The sequence below is a fragment of the Cricetulus griseus genome (assembly GCF_003668045.3).
Source record: "Cricetulus griseus strain 17A/GY chromosome 1 unlocalized genomic scaffold, alternate assembly CriGri-PICRH-1.0 chr1_1, whole genome shotgun sequence".
In the NCBI taxonomy this organism is placed as follows: Eukaryota; Metazoa; Chordata; class Mammalia; order Rodentia; family Cricetidae; genus Cricetulus; species Cricetulus griseus.
The window spans coordinates 64,952,125-64,971,929 of NW_023276807.1; the positions used below are offsets into that span (position 1 = coordinate 64,952,125).

A 19,805-nucleotide genomic window follows, 5' to 3' on the forward strand; every position below is an offset into this window, starting at 1 on the left:
ATGCTATCATACCACCTTATAGTTCACTTAAATTTCAATGCATCATTAATCAAGATAAATGATTGATGTGTTAGGAGACTTAGAAGAGCAAAGTCAATAAAGTCACTTATGTACTAAGTGACATAAAAGCAAATATTAATTCCGTGACTGGTGAATGACTAGCTAGAGTGATATAGAAATCATTCCTCTGTCTCTAAGGAGTAGACCCACCTTGTGAATGATTCCATGTAAACCGAATTTTCTGTTTCCTTGAAGGACCTCAAATTTTACTTTTTCCTGGATGAAAAAAAGGCAATGTCTCCCCCTGAATGAGAGCAGGTATATTAGGTCAAGCATGCAGGACAATGTAAGACTCCATTAAATATCAATAAGAAAAGAGAGATGGAATCAACAAGTGTGTTATATAATATTAATAAATATATAACTGTTACTGTATTTTTATTTGTGTGTGTGTGTGTGTGTGTGTGTGTGTGTGGTGGAAGGGGTACATGCATGTATAGAGGCCAGACACATCAACTTTAGTGTCATTCCCAGGAGCCATTTACCTCCGTTCTTATCTTGTCTTTGCTGATTTGTTTTGGTTTGGTTTTTCTGAATCAGTGTCTCTCACTGGCTAGCACTCACCAATTCCAATTGAGATAGGCTGGCTGGCTAGAGGACCCCTGGAAACTGCTTGTCTCTGCCTCCCTATTCCTGAGATAAGTGTGTGCCAACATCTCCAGCCTTTTATTGTGGGCTGTGAGGATCAAGCCCAGGTCCTCATGCTGGCATGTCAACGCATCACTGACTCTCTCCCTAGCCCACAAATGCACAGCTTCTCTATCGTAATCTATCTTTGACGTTTAGTAGTTGTCAGTCTAGACGTGATCCTATACACCTCTGTACCATTCTAGAAATTCTTCTTCCATAATTCTCCCTTACAGTGAGCATTCTCAAATTTATCAGTGTATCTTTTTAATTCAAAGAAATTAAATAGTTAAGAAGCTAAGAGAGAGTATAAGTATTTGTAAATAAGTACTCAATTGATAGTCAGCCCACCTACCTATAATTGTGATGCAGTAACTGATTTCAGAAAATAGACTTTTTTTTTAAATGGTAGTGGCTTGGAAAATAACTAAAAGTACACATTATACTATTTTATATTTTACTACACTTACAAAAAATAACCTGACCTTGGTTTTGGTTTTAATATTTGCTGGGAGTTTAGAAAGCCTTAATGATTTCACTAGGGACATAGTCAATATAACCTACATTTTCTACCTGAAAATTACCAGCAAACACAAATTGCACAGTTTGTCCTACTATAGGTGGAAGCATTTCCATGCATTCATGCTATGACTGTTAAATAGAGATAGTTTTCATGCTGCAAATATTAATGAGCAGCTGCATATGGAAATTATAAAAGGGCAGTTGCATTCTCTAAGATTGTTGTAGCTGGGCCTTCTTTGAATCCCAGACCATTCTTGGATGGTGTTTTGTCAAGAATGGTGAGGGAATATGTAAAGATGCCAATCAGCCTATCAGGTGATAGTTGTTCTGAAAGAGATTGTAACTTTTAACATTTTTCATGGTGCATATCCCCTGTACATGGTACTATATTATACTGGATGTATTACAAGTACAGATTATATGTTGGCTGTCCCTCCCTCCATACTTTCCTGTTCCCAATTATTCTTCTAAATTCCACTGGAGGGTTGCAGGAAATTTTGTTTATAACTGCAACATTATGCTATAGTTACCTGGTCTGAATTTAATTAAAAGTCTAATAATAAGGCACTGTAGTGCATTTGGTCCTCTTAAAGAGTTGTGGGTTAGGATTTCTCTGAGTTACTGCATGTACTTCAGTGCTGAGCATGCCTCTGATTCATACAATAAAGGTGACAAGATGGAAATACAAGTAAAGGACACCAAGGAGTATACTCTGTGACACCACATGAGTGCACCATGTCTTAGTCTTGACTGTCCTTTTACAGTAGTTCAGAGAGCTCTCTTTGATTGGTTTTCTGTTATTGATTGTCTGCAGGAAATTGTTCTGGGTGATACAGTTGAAGGAAATGCTTAATAAGCTTACACAGCATTAACATTACTGACAGTGCATTATCAACATTGGGGATACTGTGCCTAATGTAACCATTAAAATAGTTGTATTAATGACTTTGATCTCTCTTGACCTGTCTGGGTTGAAGTATCTTTCTGTCAGGCAGCAGATGGGCTCAGAACATTTCAATCTACTTTTTGTTATAGGAGTCTTGAGTGAGGTGTATTTGTCTAGGGAACCACCAATACATGTACGGGACAGACAAAAGAATTATACATCCTGAAAAAAAAAAAAAGACCCAGTTGGAAGCTGACAGGGTGAAGGGAAAATGAAGTGACAGTTGAAGAGAAATGGGTCACTGTTGGAGAACATGGGGTCTGCCAGAATGTGAGACTAACATAGCTTTCAAGCAGGCATGGAGAAAAAGGAACCTCCGAAGGCAGGGAGGGCCTCCAGTTAAAGGTCTCCCTATTTAAGTGTTGAGCTTAAATAGGCTTTACCTCCCATACTTTCTTTCCACCTTCCTGATTGGTCCTACCCAGAGTCTCTTACATTTGAACAGAATCTTTTGTTCCTTCAATAACTGAAGCCTCCTGGATAGTCCTTCCCATCCCTGCTACAAGTCTTTCCTGGAAACTATAAAGTTCCCAGGGCCTGTTGTCACACTACAAGAAGAGTACTTTATTTAAGTTTAATTTTATATACCTAAACAACTAATGCATAGCTACTTTGAAAAGCTTTTTGCAAAGCATACATTATCTCCTTTCCAGACATCACCACTCCAGGTTGACAAATGTCTTAAGTGAATCTCTGTGCCTTGGTCCTTGGCAACTGTAGGTGATTAGGTTTCAGGAGACCCATAGATACCTAAGTCTTCCTTATATGTACTGCTTCTATGTACCCTTCACAGATCCTCTCAGGTGCTTTATTGGTCTCTAGAGTATCTACACCTAATGCAAAGCAGATGCTGTGTCAACAGCTGGGCTGGTAGAAGGCAACAATGGCAAAAAGAAGCATATACGTGTATATTACATAAAGTATTAAAAAATTCCATTTTAATGTCATTAAATCTGTGAGTTTATAACCCACAAGACAGGGTGGACTGTATTCTGTAGTATGCATTATGAACATACATAATTAAACATTGTGTCTCTCATCAGATGTTTATATTGCTATCCTTGTCATTACCCACACTGATTTGGCAAATAGTCTTACAAGAAAATCATGGTCCATATTTATGATTAAATTCCCTATAATAAATCCCAGGAAAAAATTAACTGAATTAAATAGCATGAACCTTTTTCAAATGCCTTAATACAAATTCTTCTTAGGGGTATTTGCCTGTTTGTCAAATGATACCTATGTTCTAATTTGACCTGCTTTAACTTAAAATAATGATATATTATTTTTTAAAATAGGAAAATTTAAAAGAGACTTTCTTTTTCTCTCCATTTTTATTTAAATTAGAAAAAATTATTTTTTTCTGTCAATCCCAGTTCCCTCTGCCTCCCCTCTTTACCTGCCCCCCCAAACTAACAGCCTACCCATCCCATATCCTTTCTGTTCCCCAGGCAGGGTGAGGCCTTCCATAGCAGGTCTTCAGAGTCTTTCATATCGTTTGGGATAGGGCCTAGTCCTACCCCCTTGTGTCTAGGCTCAGGGAGTATCCCTCTATGTAAAAATGGCTCCCAAAGTCTATTCCTATGCTAGGAATAAGTACTGATCCACCACAAGAGGCCCCATAGATATCCGAGGTCTCCTCACTGACACCCATGTTCATGGTGTCTGCATCAGTCCCATGCTGGTTTTCTAGCTGTCAGTCTGGGAACCAAGAGTTCCCCCTAGTTTAGGTCAGCTGTTTCTGTGGGTTTCTCCAGCCTGACCTTGACCCTTTTGCTCATCACTCCCCCTTCTCTGCAACTGGATTCCAGTTCAGTTCAGTGTTTAGCTGTGGCTGTCTTCTTCCACTTCCACCAGCTGCTGGGCAAAGGCTATAGGATGGCATATAAGTCAGTCGCCAATCTCATTATCAGGGGAAAGCATTTAAGGTAGCTTCTCCTCTGTTGCTTAGATTGTTAGTTTGTGTCATCATTGTAGATCTACAGACATTTCCCTAGTGCCTGATTTATCTTTAAACCTATAATGGCTCCCTGTATTATTATATCTCTTATCTTGCTCTCCTCTATTCTTCCCTCAACTCAAACTTCCTGCTCCCTCATGTCCTCTTCACCCATCCTCTTTCTAAAATCTTAGAAACCTAAGATCTTGAAAATATCATTTTCTGTGAAAACTCAAATACTTACTTTTTGATTTGCATGATTATGTACTTATGTATAGAGCTAGCATGCTTTATATTGATCCTGAAGGATTTTTTGGTTAGTAATCATAATCATATTTGTATGTTTTTATTGACATGCCCTCTTCTCTGAAAAAAATCATTGAAAAATATTCCATTGTCTGGATGTTTTTGAATTTATTTAAATGATGTTCATTGGGAATATTTGAGTTGTTCTTAGTTTTTTTCCTGTTATAATTAATACTACATAAATAATGTCTCCCAGGACGTCACCTAGCGTCCTTTAATAGATATGTAGCTGGACTTGCTGTGTCTGTACATTTCGATTTTCACAGCCATGTGAAATGGCCAAATTACTGTGCAGAAATGTGTATGGCCAGAAGCAGGATGTCTAGCATGTTCTACTTGATCATAGCTCTCACATTTGGACTTTAGGGGAATTTAAACATTCGTTTGCTTAGTTATTCACTTGCTAAGTTATTTGCTTTCCTCCTCTTGCAAGTTATTCCTACTAGAACTCCTGCCATCCCCTCCATCCAAATCCCTATTCTGACCATAGATAGATGAGATTCTCTTGACGGGAACTTGATTCAGAATTGAATTGCACAGTGGTGTGCTCGGTGTCTGGTTAGGTTTGCTTGCAGTGGTATGGATTTGATCCTGTTGCATGAGCCCATTATACCTTGCATCTGTTCTGTGTATTGTGGATGCACAGATGGTCTGACCCAGTTTGGATTATTATAAATTTTCCTGTGTTGAGTATGTGGTTGTGTGTCAATTGGTAAGCGTAGACTCATGATTTTAAAGAGTATGTAAAACTGATGGAACACAGTGAGTCACACCTTCATCCCTGAAAGATATAGGAGGGCCTATCTCACTAAGGTATCATCCCATTTAGGGCTGAGTGTTCAAAGATCTTTCACTCTCTGCATATTATCTGGCTGTGGGTCTCTGTATTTGTTCCATCTGCTACAGGAGGAAGCTTCTTTGATGGTGATTGATCAAGGGACTGATCTATGAGTGTAGCAGAACATCATTGGGAGTCATTTTGTTGTTACCTCCTTTCACAGCAGAAGTATTTGATTTCATGCTAAGTCCCTGGGCTATCTAGTTTCAGGCTCTTGGTCACCCAAGCAGCATGGGGAATGGGTTCCATCTCCTGGAGTGGGCATTCAATCAAGTCAGTTCTTGGTGGGTTACTCTCACAAGCTTTGTGTAATCATTGCATAAGGATATATTGCAATCAGGCTACCACTGTAGCCCTAAAGGTTTATAGCTGGGCTGGTGTTTCTCCTTTGGTAGCATGCAGAGTGTCTTCGAGTACCAAGAACACCAGTTTATATTAGTAAAGGCTCTAGGTAGGCACCAGCTCCATTTCTCTTTTCAATGAGTTGTGTAGGTATTGTCTTCAGCAATTAGGCCTTGTCTTCAGTTTGTAGAGAGCATCCTATAGCCTTGGAAACAGCCTAGTTGTTTGAGGTTTCCTATGTGACTTCTGGCCAATCACAAAATTAGATATTACCCATTCTTGGTATTATAAGCTCCATTTGGTGACAGGAGACATCCATTTGGGTATCTATTTCACCATTACTTGGTGATTTCATTTAGATCAAATGTCACTTAATTTTAGTTATCTCTTCCCATATTCCCTTCCCTCATCCCCTTATCCACCTCCTCTGCTTGATTTCCATTCAGTCCCTCTCCCCCATCTATCTACAGCCATCAGTGATTCTATTTCCCTTTCCTAGGAAGATCTATCTCCCAAATCCTTTGTTCTATGCCTAACCCATGTGGTTCTATGGATTGTAACTTGCTTATACTTGACTTAACAGCTATTGTCCAATGTAAGTGAGTACATACCATATTTGTATTTCTGAGTCTAGGTAATATTGTTTAGGATGATTTTTTATAGTTTCCATCCATTTACCTGCAATTTTTAAAATAGCTGACTATTATTTTATTGTGTATATATGCCACATTTCTTTATCCATTCCTCTGTTGAAGGACATCTAGGTTGTGTCCAATTTCTAGTTATTAATAGAGCAGCAATGAACATGGTTGAGTAATTATCCCTGTGTTAGGATAAAACTTATTTTGCATATATGCCTAAGAGTGATATAATTGAATCTTGAAATAGATCGATTCCATCTGCTTGAGGAACCACCACACACTGATTTCCATAGTGGCTGTATAAGTTTGCATTCCTACCAGCAATGGATGAATGGTCCTCTTACTTCACATCCTCACCAGCATGAGCTGTCACTTGTTTTATTGATCTTAGCTATTCTAAGAGTGTAAGATGAAATCACAAAGTAGTTTTAATTTGCATTTCCCTAATGACTAAGTATGTTGAACATTCCTTTAAGTGTTTCTCAGCCATTTTAGTTTGCTATTCTGAGAATTCTCTTTAGTTATCTACCTGTCTTTTAAATGTGCTTTGTTTGTTTTATTGATATTTAATTTTTTCATTCTTTATGAAGTTTGCTTATTAGTTATCAGGTATGGGGTTGGTAAAATATTTTTTCACCTTGTAGAATGCTGTTTTTCCCAAATGATGGTGCCCTTTGCCATGTAGGAGTTCCTCAGTTTCATAAGGTCTCATTTATTAATTTTTTATCTTAGCACCTGTAGTAATATTTCTCTATTCAGAATAACTTTTCCTGTCCCAATGAGTTCAAGGCTATTTCCTGATTTCTCCTATGTCAGGTTCACTGTATCTAGTTTTATGTTGAGGTCATTGATCCATTTGGACTTGATTTTTGTGCACATTCTTCTACATGCCATTGTCCAGTTTGTCCAGCATCACTTGTTGAAGATGCTGTCTTTTTCCCATTCTGTATTTGTGGTTTCTTATTCAAAGATCAGCTGTGTGTATTTATGTCTGGATCTTCAAATTGATTCCACTGATCAACATTTCTGTTGTTGTACCTACTGTAGTTGGGTTGCTGGGCTTTAGTGAAGACATAGTGGCTTGTTTTTATTCTATTTTTATTCAAGTGTCTAGGCATCTGTGTTTGAGATTATCATAAACCTAGGTGCTGATATCCACTCTTGTCTTTATTGGATAGGCATTTTCCCCTTAGTTTCTGTTGCTCTCTCCAGTTTTTAGGAAGTTATACTGGCTATGTATTGCCTGGTAGAGAATTTTTCTGAGATTCTGCCTGGTGTGACCACAGGACATTAAAGGTATAATGTGTTTCTAGGTATTGGAAGCTGATACATAGAAATGGGGATGGACTAGAAGGGAACACTGGGGAATCTACAGGAGTGAGTAAAGCAAGATGTTTTTTCAGGATCTGCTTAGTTCCCTGGGAATGGGGTCAGAGAATGAGGAGAGGCCAGAAGAGTGGTCTGCTACAGAGCTGAGCATGTGACTGGGCATTGGACATGGAGGCGAGGAGGAAGAGTAAAGATCTAAAGATCACCTACCTGCTTCTCTGTTGGCCTACTTCCATTCTGTGGGAGTGGCCATAGTGTCCCCAGAGAAAGCCTGCTGGAGTTGGGGGCTGGGATAAAGATTTGAGTTGGGGAGGATAGTTGGAGGTCAAGATCTGTGTGATCCACTGGAGATGGGTGGTGCAGAGAGGATAGGTAGGCAAAGCAATCAGTTTGCTACAGGGCTGGGGTTGATACTGGGGGGTGTTGGACGAGAGGAGGTAGAGGTGAAGGTCAACAGTTAGTCTACCTGCTTCCCTGGTTGGTGGCTTGGTGTGAGGCTTTCCACGGAATGCCTGCTGGAATAGGGAGCTGGGACAAAAAACACATAAAAATGTCATGATCTGCAAGGCATTGGTGGCACATGCCTTTAATCCCAGAACTTAGGAGGCAGAGGCAGGCAGATATTTGTAATTTCAAGGATAGGAGTTTAGGAAAACCAGGGCTATGTAGAGAGACATTATCTCAAAAACAAAACAAAAAGAATTAATTCCTTAGACCATCTCCTCATTCCTTCTTTCCTTTGTTATTGTTAAGACCCATGCATACAGCATAAACTAATAGTCCATGCTATATTACTGCTGGTGACAGGTGGCAGCTGCCTTTCTTTCATACCTTAGTTTCTAGAGTTGGCAGATGCAGGGGTTGTGTATTCATAAAGATAATTTGAAACCCACCAGTTTGGCCAGTGAGAAGGGTAAAGGTGTTTGCTGTCAAGCCTGACAAGCTGAGTTCAATCCCCAGAACCCACACTATGAAAACAGAATGGACACCCAAAAGCTGTCTTATCACCTATACACATATGCTGGGACATGAGCACATGTGCACACACACACACACACACACACACCACAAACCAATTTTTAAAAAAAATTAAAAATAGAAAATTCACCAAGTTTTGCTTTTAGATAGTAGAAATATAGAAAATAGTAAGGAATAAGTTCAAGAAATGAAAAGGTAAAAATGTATATAACCAAGAACAATAATAATGAAAGGACAAGCTGAGTATAGGTGGTCACACCTGTGATTTGTAGAGATTATGTAGGAGGACTGTTGTGAGTTTAAAGCTTGCTTAGGCTATATAGTGGGCTCAAGGTCAGCCCAGTATGGAGTGAACCCCTGTCTCAACAAATAAATAAGCCAAAGAGCCAATAAAGATAACTAATGAATACAAAAAGGTATCGTTTCTGGAAATCATTTATTTGAAAAATGACAATTTTTTTTTTTAGTTTTTTCTATGGAAAGGAAAGTAATGTGAACATGAAATCACTCTTTAGAAACTTTAAAACACAGTAAGTTATTATATAATTATATGTTGTGAATAGCTTACAGATCAGAAGAATCAAGAAAGGAGGAAGTGTTCAAACTTCTTTAATAGTCTAAAGCAATCCATCCTCAAAAGAGGAAAGATGCCAAGGAGAGAAAACCTTAGCTGCTTACATAATTCAATGACTTCTTCCATGATCTCAGAGGTGGTCTTCATTCACTGATGGGATTCTACACATATTGAATTGCTCAGCTACTCTGGAGGAAAATATGATACACACACACACACACACACACACACACACACACACACACACACTGTTCAATCACATTAATCATCAATGGCCATATATTAAACAAGACACTGACATCTGTCAGAATCTTTGTCTACTCACATATTACCTGTAGTGTTGGGAATTTACAAAGGTGTGACAAAATAAGTGCATTGGCACATTATTGTGAGACTAGAAGTGGAGTCATATGGAGAGCAGGGTGGATAGGCATTTGTTTGTTTGTAATGCCAGGCCTCCAAATCCCCTTGGATTGGATGTGCATTCCAGAATGCACACTGTGGTACCATACTCCATTACTAGGGATAGAAAGAGAGCAGCTGTTTTCCGGTGGAGGAAGAATAAACCATGCCTCTGTGAATATGAAGTAATTAACAGGGGGCTGGAGAGATGGCTTAGCGGTTAAGAGTGCAAACTGTAGTTGCAGAAGACCTGAGTTCTGTTCCTAGCACCCACATCCAGCCTACAACTGCCTACTACTGTATCTCCAGAAGATCTGACACCCTCTTCTGGCCCCTGCCACACCTCCATGTGTACACACATGAACACACAGTATTCACAGAAATAAAAAATAAATCTGGAAGTAAATGAACAGCATGGAGACTCATGCTCCCCAATGTAAAGTTAAACTGAGAATGGCATAGACACATGCTGGCTACACAGTTCCACCTCCATGCTTCCCAGGAAACACATATAGGGGACCCTGGTACTCAGGGATCTCGCACGCTAGCACGTATGGGGATGCTGAAAGTTTAAAATGGAATATCACAACACACAGTGATGGGTATTGGGATAAGCAGGTTAGTAGTGCGCAGGGGATATAGAGATGTGCCCATAAAAGTTTGTTTTTTAAAAAAGTTGAAACAAGTAACATAAGTTATCAAGGAAGTAAATGCTGTGGAGTAAATTCTACTACATTCTGTACTTTACATATATTATTCTGTACCAGATGTCTAAATGTACAATACATATTTTATGCTTTCCCCAGAGGAGATGCACCAATCCTTTGTATATGTAATATTTGAGAAATGATGGAGTTGACACTCAGGGTCAGTTCTGTGTACGTCACCTATGGTGATTGTGTCTGTGGGAAAATCTGTGAGCAGTAAGCAGTAAATGATAGCCTATAAAGAACTGTAAGGAAAATGACTTTTGCTGTCCTTTAAGTTAAATTCTTCTATCTGCCCATCATCATTGTGAGCTGCCTTAGTTGTGAAGATGGGAAATACCTACAAGTCTAATAGAAGTGGATAAAATGGTTTAAAGAAGAGAATTTGAATATTGGTCAGTTCTGCGTTTGTGTTGTTGTCTCAAATAACGTTCTAACTCTGATGATAAAATTTACAGAAAGGACAGAACAGACCAAGGGTCTGTTGGAAGTCTTTTTCCGTGGTGTGTGTGCTGCCACCTAGTGGCCTGTTAAGAACAGCATTATAAGAAGAAGCCAGTGTGTGGCACTTGATAGGGATGTGTGTGCTCTGGCTGGAATTATAAAAACCATCCAGAAGTCTTGAAAAGAAATGCTGTGTCTGTGGATGGCAGCTTAGCCTACACCAAGGCTCTACACCAATTACTGATGTGTTTAAAATGTTCTATGTTTTGAACTGCCTGGACCCTCCTTCTTCCTCAGACGTGCTAGAACACATTGAATGGAAGTATAAAACGAGCTGGCGGTCAGTACAACCTTGTGGCTAGGATGATGTCCTCTGTGGAGGGAAAGTGTGATTCTCACTAAACACAGAAGCTCCGCTCTCTCATTCCAGCCTCCACTTCATCGTGTTTGACACCGAGACAGCTCATGACATCCTCAAGGTCTGGGATGGTCCCGTAGACAGCAACATTCTGCTGAAGGAGTGGAGTGGCTCGGCCCTGCCTGAGGACATCCACAGCACTTTCAACTCGCTCACCCTGCAGTTTGACAGTGACTTTTTCATCAGCAAGTCAGGCTTCTCCATCCAGTTTTCCAGTAAGTGAAAATACGGTTTTCTTCATTCAACACCAGGGCTTGCCGGGGCACAGAACTCTGTGTTCATATGTGATTGAGCAATATTTTCTTAGCATACACTGAGAGTTGGAAAGGGCATATTGTCAAGGAGAAGAGATTTCTTTCTTTGTTTTTTCATTTAGGGGAGAGCAAGTTCTATTCTCCTCTGTGACTGGGTTCATAACCAAGGTCCCTGTGACAAAAGACGAATGAGCCCAAGAAAAACACTGCCAACTTTACCTTGTATGAGTTTTGTGTGGCCTGGGAGCCTCTGTAAGTGAAGACCTAAGGAAAGAGAGATGCTCATGCTCAGGTAGAAGCCCGTGAGAGCAAAGGGTATGCCCAGATGGCGGTCAGTAGTAAGTGCTGTGAACACTATGGAGTTAGTCTTCTCCACATCACTGTGTTTCTACCTCTGCTCACAGGAAATACTGTTATGGCAGGGAGGTCTTGTGACTGACCTTACAGGGGATTCTTGTGTGCCTGATTCAGGAGATGTAGAGGCAGGGGCTCTCAGAGCAGCTTTTCTTAAATGCCAGTGGCTGTACTTTATGGTTGGTATGTCCTCAATCCATCATTGTCAAGAGTACATTTGGCCCAGCAAACTGTGTATATTACGAAGTAGGTATGCTGAAGCAAAAAGGTTGACTTGAAATTTCACCTGGACAGCTACTATCTAGGCATCCATAGAAGGCAGATGTTAATGACATCACTATGGGAAAGTGGGGCTTGTGTCTGGGGTTCTCCTGTACCTGGCATTGACTCGGGGTTTCCTGTGTCGAATTTGAGTCTGTATGGGGCCTCAGACATTTGTTGACAAGACTTACTTATGCTGTGTTTTCCACCTCCACTTTACAAGTGTGTGGGTCCTTCCTCAGGCTAACCATTGAGGTAATTAATACATTAGCTTCTAGGAAATTATTACCGAGAGACACATTGCCACACTTGAAGTCTTACATACTTAAGATAGTCCCAGCCACACTGTACAGCCCATTCAAATGAACTACACATGCAGAGAGATGGAATGGATATATTTTCTGGCAGGTCAACCATTTAGTACCCTCCAAAGAGCACCAGACAGAGGTGCCATATAATTTAGAAACAAACAAGGTCAGCTAAAGGAATTCTGATAATAAACTTGCACTCATATAGTTTGCTTCTAGGCAGCCTGTTTATTTAGTATTTGCTTAAGGAAGTGTAAGGCTGAGGTCAGGTTAATGCCTTAAAGTGTCTCAGATGAAATTGAGGTTACAGTCTCTACAATTCCTTATTCTTGAGTCACTGTACTTTGAGGCAATAACTTATTTTTATTTCTATTATCATTTTTTAGACAAAGCTTCATATAGCCCAGGATGCCAAAAAACTAGCCAGGTAGCCAAAGATGACCTTGAACTTCTCATCTTTCTGTCTCCACCTCCCAAGTATCATTATAGGCATGAGTCTTTGTGGTGCTGAGGATTGGAGGGAGGGCTTCATGCTTTGTAAGCATGTACTCTACAGACAGAGCAACACCCTGGCCACTGGAAACATACCTTTATATGGAAATATATTTACTGGTCAGTGGGCCCATCTGAAGATGCTTCCTCCAGTGGCCGTCCTAGCTTGGCAGTAAATAAATAAGCCTTTAGTTCAGGATTGTGCCCTTTGTTTGCGGAAGTTGCAGTAAGCCGGCTGGTTATCAGTACACTTTATTTAGCAAACAGAAAATCTGACTAGGCTGCAGGTAATGTGCCGTCTTTTCCCTTCTGCATACACACCAGCTTGTACATTTTCAGCAGGCTTTGTTATCCACAGCAGTTTTAAGTTCACAGAAAAGTTAAAAAGAAATACAGACTTCTCATAGACTTCTAGCTCCTTGTGCACCGACTTCCCAACTGTCCAAAGTGGCACTTTGTTGATCTATGAGCCCAGTTGACACAGTATTCTCTCCCCACACCCCCGTTCATGTCAGCACTTGCTCTGGCTGTTGTGGCCTGTGTTTAGGCCAGGGCGTAAATAGACATAGCCACCATCACAGTGTCATTTCAAATAGTAACCACTTCATAACAGCCCAGATAATAGAAAATGGACAAAAAATGCTTTTGCCTGATTGCCTTTGCTCCTTCTGGCAACATCACTTAACCTATTGCAGCTGTATTCCTTCACTAATAGTAGAAAAAGCTTTTTGGGCATCCAAAGTACCAAAGATTAGAAGCCCTCCAGGAAACTCCCAGGCTGCCTGTTTCAAATTGGAACCTCTGTCTTGTATATTGAACAACTACTACATTCCTGGTCTTTCCAGTGTAAGATAGCCATTGTTGGACTATCTGGGCCATATGGTGATATTGCAGAAGCCACACTTGAATGTATAATTCATTCTATCAGTTCTGTTCCTTAAGAGGAATCAGCAAACACAGTCAGATAAATTACCTCTGTTCTACCCCTTCTTGCCCAACCCCTAGTCCTGGAACATCCCTGACCACCTCCCCATCTGAGGTTGCCTTTCCCAAATGTGTCATAGCTGCAATTGCACACCCACAGCCTTGTCTCAAGGTCTTCTTTTTGAGTTAATCTTGTATCCTGCCACTTTGGTGAAGGTGTTTATCAGCTATAGGAGTTCCCTGGTAGAGTTTTTTTTTTTTTTTTTTTTTTTTTTTTTTGTAAAATTTATCATCTACAAATAGTGAAAGTTTGACTTCTTCTTTTCCTATTTGTATCCCTTTGATCTCCTTTTGTTGTCTTACTGCTCTAGCTAGAACTTCAAGTACCATATTGAAGACATATGGAGAGAGTAGACTGCCTTGTTTTGTTCCTGATTTTAGAGGAATCGCATTGAGTTTCTCTCCATTTAGTTTGATTTTGGCTTTTGGCTTGCTATGTATTGCTTTTATTATGTTTAGGTATGTTCCTGTTATCCCTGATATCTCCAAGACATTTAACATGAAGGGGTGTTGGGTTTTGTCAAAGGCTTTTTCTATTGAGGTGATCATGTATTTTTTTTCTTTTTCAGCTTGTTTATATGGTGGATTACATTGATGGTTTTTTCATATGTTGAACCATCCCTGCATTCCTGGGATGAAGCCTACTTGATCATGGTGGATGATTTCTCTTATATGTTCTTGAATTCTATTTGCCAGTATTTTATTGAGTATTTTTATATCAATATTCATGAGGGATATTGGTCTGTAGTTCTCTTTCTAAATTGTGTATTTCTGTGGTTTGGTTACCAGGGTAATTGTAGCATCGTAGAAAGAGTTTGGCAATGATCCTTCTGATTCTATTGTGTGGAACAATTTGAGGAGTATTGGTATTAGCTCTTCTTTGAATTTATGGTAGAATTCTCCACTGAAACCTTATGGCTCTTTTTTTTTAACTTGGGAGACTTTTGATGACATGCTTTTATTTCATTAGGGGTTATAGGCCTATTTAAGTTGTTTATCTGTTCTTGATTTAATTTTGGTAGGTGATATCTATCCATAAAATTCTCCATTTCCCATAAATTTTTCAATTTTGTGGAGAACAGGTTTTCAAAGTACAACCTGAAGATTCTCTGGATTTTCTCAGTGTCCATTGTTATGTCCCCCTTTTCATTTCTGATTTTGTTAATTTGCATGTTCTCTGTCTGCCTTTTGGTTAGTTGGGATAAGGGTTAATCTATCCAGTTGATTGGAACCAACTCTTTGTTTCATTGATTCTTTGTATTGTTTTCTTTGTTTCTACTTCATTTATTTCAGCCCTCAATTTGATTATTTCCTGATGTCTACTTCACCTAGTAGAGTTTGCTTCTTTTTGTTCTAGAGCATTTAGGCATGCTGTTAATTCTCTATTGTGACTATTCTCCAGTTTCTTCATGTGGGCACTTAGTGCTATGAACTTTCCTCTTAGCACTGCTTTTAAAGTATCCCATAAGTTTGGGTATGTTGTGTCTTAATCTTCGTTGAATTCTAAGAAGTCTTTAATTTTCTTTCTTTATTTCTTCCTTGACCCAGGAGTGATACAATTGAGCATTGTTCAATTTCCATGAGATTGTAGGATTTCTGAAAATTGTGTTGTTGTTGAATTCTAACTTTAAACCATGGTGAACTGGTAAGATACAGTGGATTATTCCAATTTTTTTTGTATCTGTTGAGGTTTGCTTTGTTGCCAAGTATGTGGTCAATTTTAGAGAAGGTTCCATGTGGCTCTGAGAAGAAGGTATATTCTTTTGTGTTTGGATGGAATGTTCTATAGATGTCTGTTAAATCCAACTGGGTCATAACTTCTGTTAGCTCCTTGGTTTCTTTGTTAAGTTTCTGTCTAGTAGTCCTTTCCAATGGTGAGCATGGGGTATTGAAATCACTCAGTGTTAAGTGTATGGGGTTTTATGTGTGCTTTAAGATTTAGTAATGTTTCTTTCATGAATGTGGTTGCCTTTGTATTTGGGACATAAATGTTCAAAATTGAAACTTCATCTTGATGGATTTTTCCTGTCATGAATATGAAATGACCTTCTTCATCTCTTTTGATTGATTTTAGTTTGAAGCCTAATTTGTTAGATATTAGAATAGTTACACCAACTTGTTTATTAGAGCCATTTGATGGGAAAAATCATTTCCCATCCTTTTCCTCTAAGGTAACATCTGTCTTTGAAGTTGATGTGTGTTTCTTGTATGCAACAGAAGGATGGATTCTGTCTTTGTATCCTTTATGTTAGCCTGTGTCTTTTTATAGGTGTTTAGACCATTGATATTGAGGGATATTAATGACCAATGATTGTTGATTCTTGTTTCTTTTTTATTTGTTTTTGGTGGTGGTATTGCATGTGGATTTCCCTTTTTTGTTTTTGGCTTCTGGTAATATGGGATCATCCGTTGCCTATGTTTTTGTGAATTTAGTTAACTTCCTTGAATTGGAGATTTCCTTCCAGTACTTCCTGTACTTTCTGTAGTGCTGGATTTTTGGATATGTATTTTTTTTTTTTATTTTTTTGAGACAGGGTTTCTCTGTGTGGCTTTGGAGACTATCCTGACACTCGCTCTGGAGACCAGGCTGGCCTCGAACTCACAAAGAACCATCTGCTTCTGCCTCCCGAGTACTGGGATTAAAGGCGTGCATCACCACCGCCTGGCGTGGATATGTATTTTTTAAATATGGCTTTGTCATGGAATGTCTTATTTTCTGAATCTATAGTAATTGAAAGCTTTGCTGGTTATAATAGCCTGGCCTGGCATCCATGGTCTCTTAGTATTTGTAGAACATCTATCTAGAACCTTCTGGCTTCAGAGTTTCCATTGAGTAGTCAGGTGTAATTCTGATAGGTATGCCTTTATATATTACTTGGCATTTTTCCATTGCTGCCCTTAATATTTCCTTATTCTGTATGTTTGATGTTTTGATTATTATGTGGCGAGGGGACATTTTTTTGGTTCACTCTATTTGGTATTCAGTAAGCTTCATGTACTTTTATAGGCATGCCCTTCTGTAGGTTGGGAAAATTTTCTTCTATCATTTTGTTTGATATGTTTTCTGCTCCTTTGATCTGTGCTTCTTAGCCTTCTTCTATACCTGTTATTCTTAGGTTTGGTCTTTTCACAGTGTCCCATATTTCCTAGATATTTTGTGTTAAGGATTTAATGGACTTAAGATTTTCTTTGGTCAATGAATCTATTTCCTATAGTTTATCTTCAGCACCTGAGATTCTCGCTTCCGTCTCTTGTATTCTGTTGGTTATACTTGTATCTGTAGTTCTTGACCATTTACCCAGATTTTCTATTTCCAGCATTCCCTCAGTTTCTGTTTTTTTTTTTTATTGTCTCTATTTCAGTTTTCAGATCTCAAACTGTTTGAATTGTTTCCTTCATCTGTTTGATTTTTCTTGGATTTCCTTTCTTTCTTTGAGAGATTAGTTGATTTCTTGCATTTTTGGTTTGTCTTTTATTCCATTTCTTCAATTTTTGTTTGTTTCTTCTTCCAATTCTTTAAGGGATTTTCTCATTTCCTATTTGAGAATCTCTATCATCTTCATAAAGTTGTTTTTAAGGTTGTTCTCTTCTGCTTCATCTTTGTTGGTATGTTCAGGTCTTGCTGGTGTAGAATCCCTAGACTCTGGTGGTGTCATATTGGTCTTTCTGTCTTTGAATGTGTCCTTATACTGTTGTCTTCACATCACTTCTTCCAGTGGGTGTAAGTGGTGTCTCTCCCTCTTCTGGTGGGTGTGGGTCCAAGGTTCTCTCCAGGTGGGTGCAGGTGGGTCCAAGACTCAAATGACAACAGATGTTAGATGCCTCTCTCTTCCAGTGGGTGTCTGTCCAAGATAGGAATGGGGGCACATTCTGGATGGCTGGGTCTATCTCCTAGTCTCTCTGGGGAATTCACTGGTGGAAAGAGACTGGGGGCCACATTTCATGGGACTCAAACAGGGAAAGCTGGGCAGGAAATAGCCCATTTGTTTTATTTTGAAGTAGTGCCTCACTAGGTAGTTCTTACTAGCGTAGAAAAAAAAATCTTCCTGCTTCTGCCACCTTATGCTGGGATTGCTGTTGCTTCCATACATGGCATCAGACTTTCTTTAGATGATTTTCTGTAAGATCATCCTCAAGTCCATAGAAAGTTAAAATCAGGATATAAAAACATGGTATATCTGTGACTTGGGAAATTTGGTTTCCTTTCTTGGCCTGCAATATAACCCTCTGTCTCTATGCTTGTGGCTTTGTTGACTTAGAATGGCATAAAAAGTTGTCAAGTTCAATTCTCTAAAGAAAACAGTGTGGTGTCCAGGACTAGACATAGCATGCAGGGTGGGGATAACACCAAAAGGAGGAGATAGCACAGGATCACATGACACATAGAAGCAGTATCCACACTGGAAAAGTAGCCAAAGAGTGCAGGGCTAAACAGACACCTGACACCTGCAAGGTGTAAATAAGAGGTAGGACACAGACACCGGTTCAGCCATGTTCCTGGAAGGGCATGGGAAACAAAACCCACTCCAGAGTCAGCTAGATTCTCCTTGTTCTGTGTCCTGGTTTGCAGAGAAAATCTCCAAATAAAACAGAAGAGCTACCCAGACCAACAAACACACAAGTCACAACACAAAGACATACAACATGAGAAGGCCAAGTGTAATGACAGAATGACTCTTCTAAAAGACCCTAACTCCTCAGCTCCTACAGGCAAGAATTTCAACACAGGGAAACTACCAAGTGCAAGTCTCAAAAGGCTTTCTGGAGAGAAGATAAATTCAATACAGGGCTTGGAGAGGAAGGTCAGTAACAAAGGAAGAAGTAGGCAAAATGTCCAAGAATATCAGAATAATGGATGGAGAAGTCAGAAACCTGAGAGGAAATTCAACAAAAACTAATAATTAAAAAAGAAAAAAGAAACAAATAGAATTGTTGGAAGCAAAAGTTTCTTTTACTCAAATAATAAACACTATGAAAAACATCAAAAAGAAAGAATATCAGGGTTTGACTACACTCCACACTCATAAGGATCAAATAAGTGAGCATGTTCCCAATGTCTAAGAACTATGAGATATGACCAAGACACCAAACTTGAGAATCCATGGTCAAGGAGCTGAGCAAACATTAAAGGTGCAAAGATCTACTCAATGAAATTCCCTAAATATGGGGAAAGAATCATGTATCCAAATACCCCATATAGTTATGGTAAGAGATGAATGTCTCCTCCAAAATTATGGAAAATGTACAAAACAAAGAAACAACACTAAAAGCTATTGAAGAAAAACCATCACCTCATCTACAAAGGGGAAAACATCAGAATAACTTCAGATTAAAAACATCAGCCATCTCTAAGCCTGGAAAGCACGTAATGATGTAACTCAAGCTCCAAAAGTAAGTAGCTGCCAACCAAGATTGCTGCGTCAATCAAAGAGAGCTTTTAAATTTGATGGAGAAATAAAAGCATTTAAGATCTAACATAAACTCTGGTATTCATGATCATCGAACTACAATGAAGATGCTTAAGAAACGTTATCCAAAGAGGGAGGAAATAGTCTCAATGCCACGAACATAGAAAAGAGCAAATTCCATGAGTAGAGTCTCTAAGCAAATGAGAGATAGATAGCACAGGCTCTATTGTGTCCAAGTGGTAATCACACACAACCAGTAGAATCTAAAGAGCAAATAATGATCAGACTGTTAGTTGGATCCTCTAAATAAAGAGAACTGATAGAATGAATTATATATTCAAGGGGGATCTTTTTAGACTGGCATCCACAATATGGCTCAGATAGTCCAACAGTAGCTGTCTTACACTGGAGTTGTTCATTATCAAGGCAGCAGTTCCAATTTGCTACAGGCAACCTGGGAGATTCCTGGAGGGCTTCTAATTTTGAACTTACTTAGAAGCCCAAAAAGTTGTTTCTAGTATCAGTGGAGGAATACAGCTGCAAAAGTATAAGTGAATTTGTAAGAAGCAAAGGCAATCATGCAAAAAGCCATGGTTTTTGTCCATTTTCTATTATCTGGGCTAATGTCCACATCTAGAGTGCATTTTTCATCTTCAAATAATCTAACC

General features: G+C 39.1%; 1 protein-coding gene across 1 annotated transcript in view; it reads left to right on the top strand.

Moving 5' to 3' along the window:
* Csmd1 (CUB and Sushi multiple domains 1) overlaps positions 1 to 19,805 on the top strand; it is a 1,205,306-nt gene that overhangs the window by 990,926 nt on the left and 194,575 nt on the right. Inside the window, exon 26 of the mRNA XM_027388213.2 lies at positions 11,089 to 11,291. Within this exon, the coding sequence (XP_027244014.1) occupies positions 11,089 to 11,291 (203 nt within the window). The remainder of the gene's footprint in view (positions 1 to 11,088; positions 11,292 to 19,805) is intronic.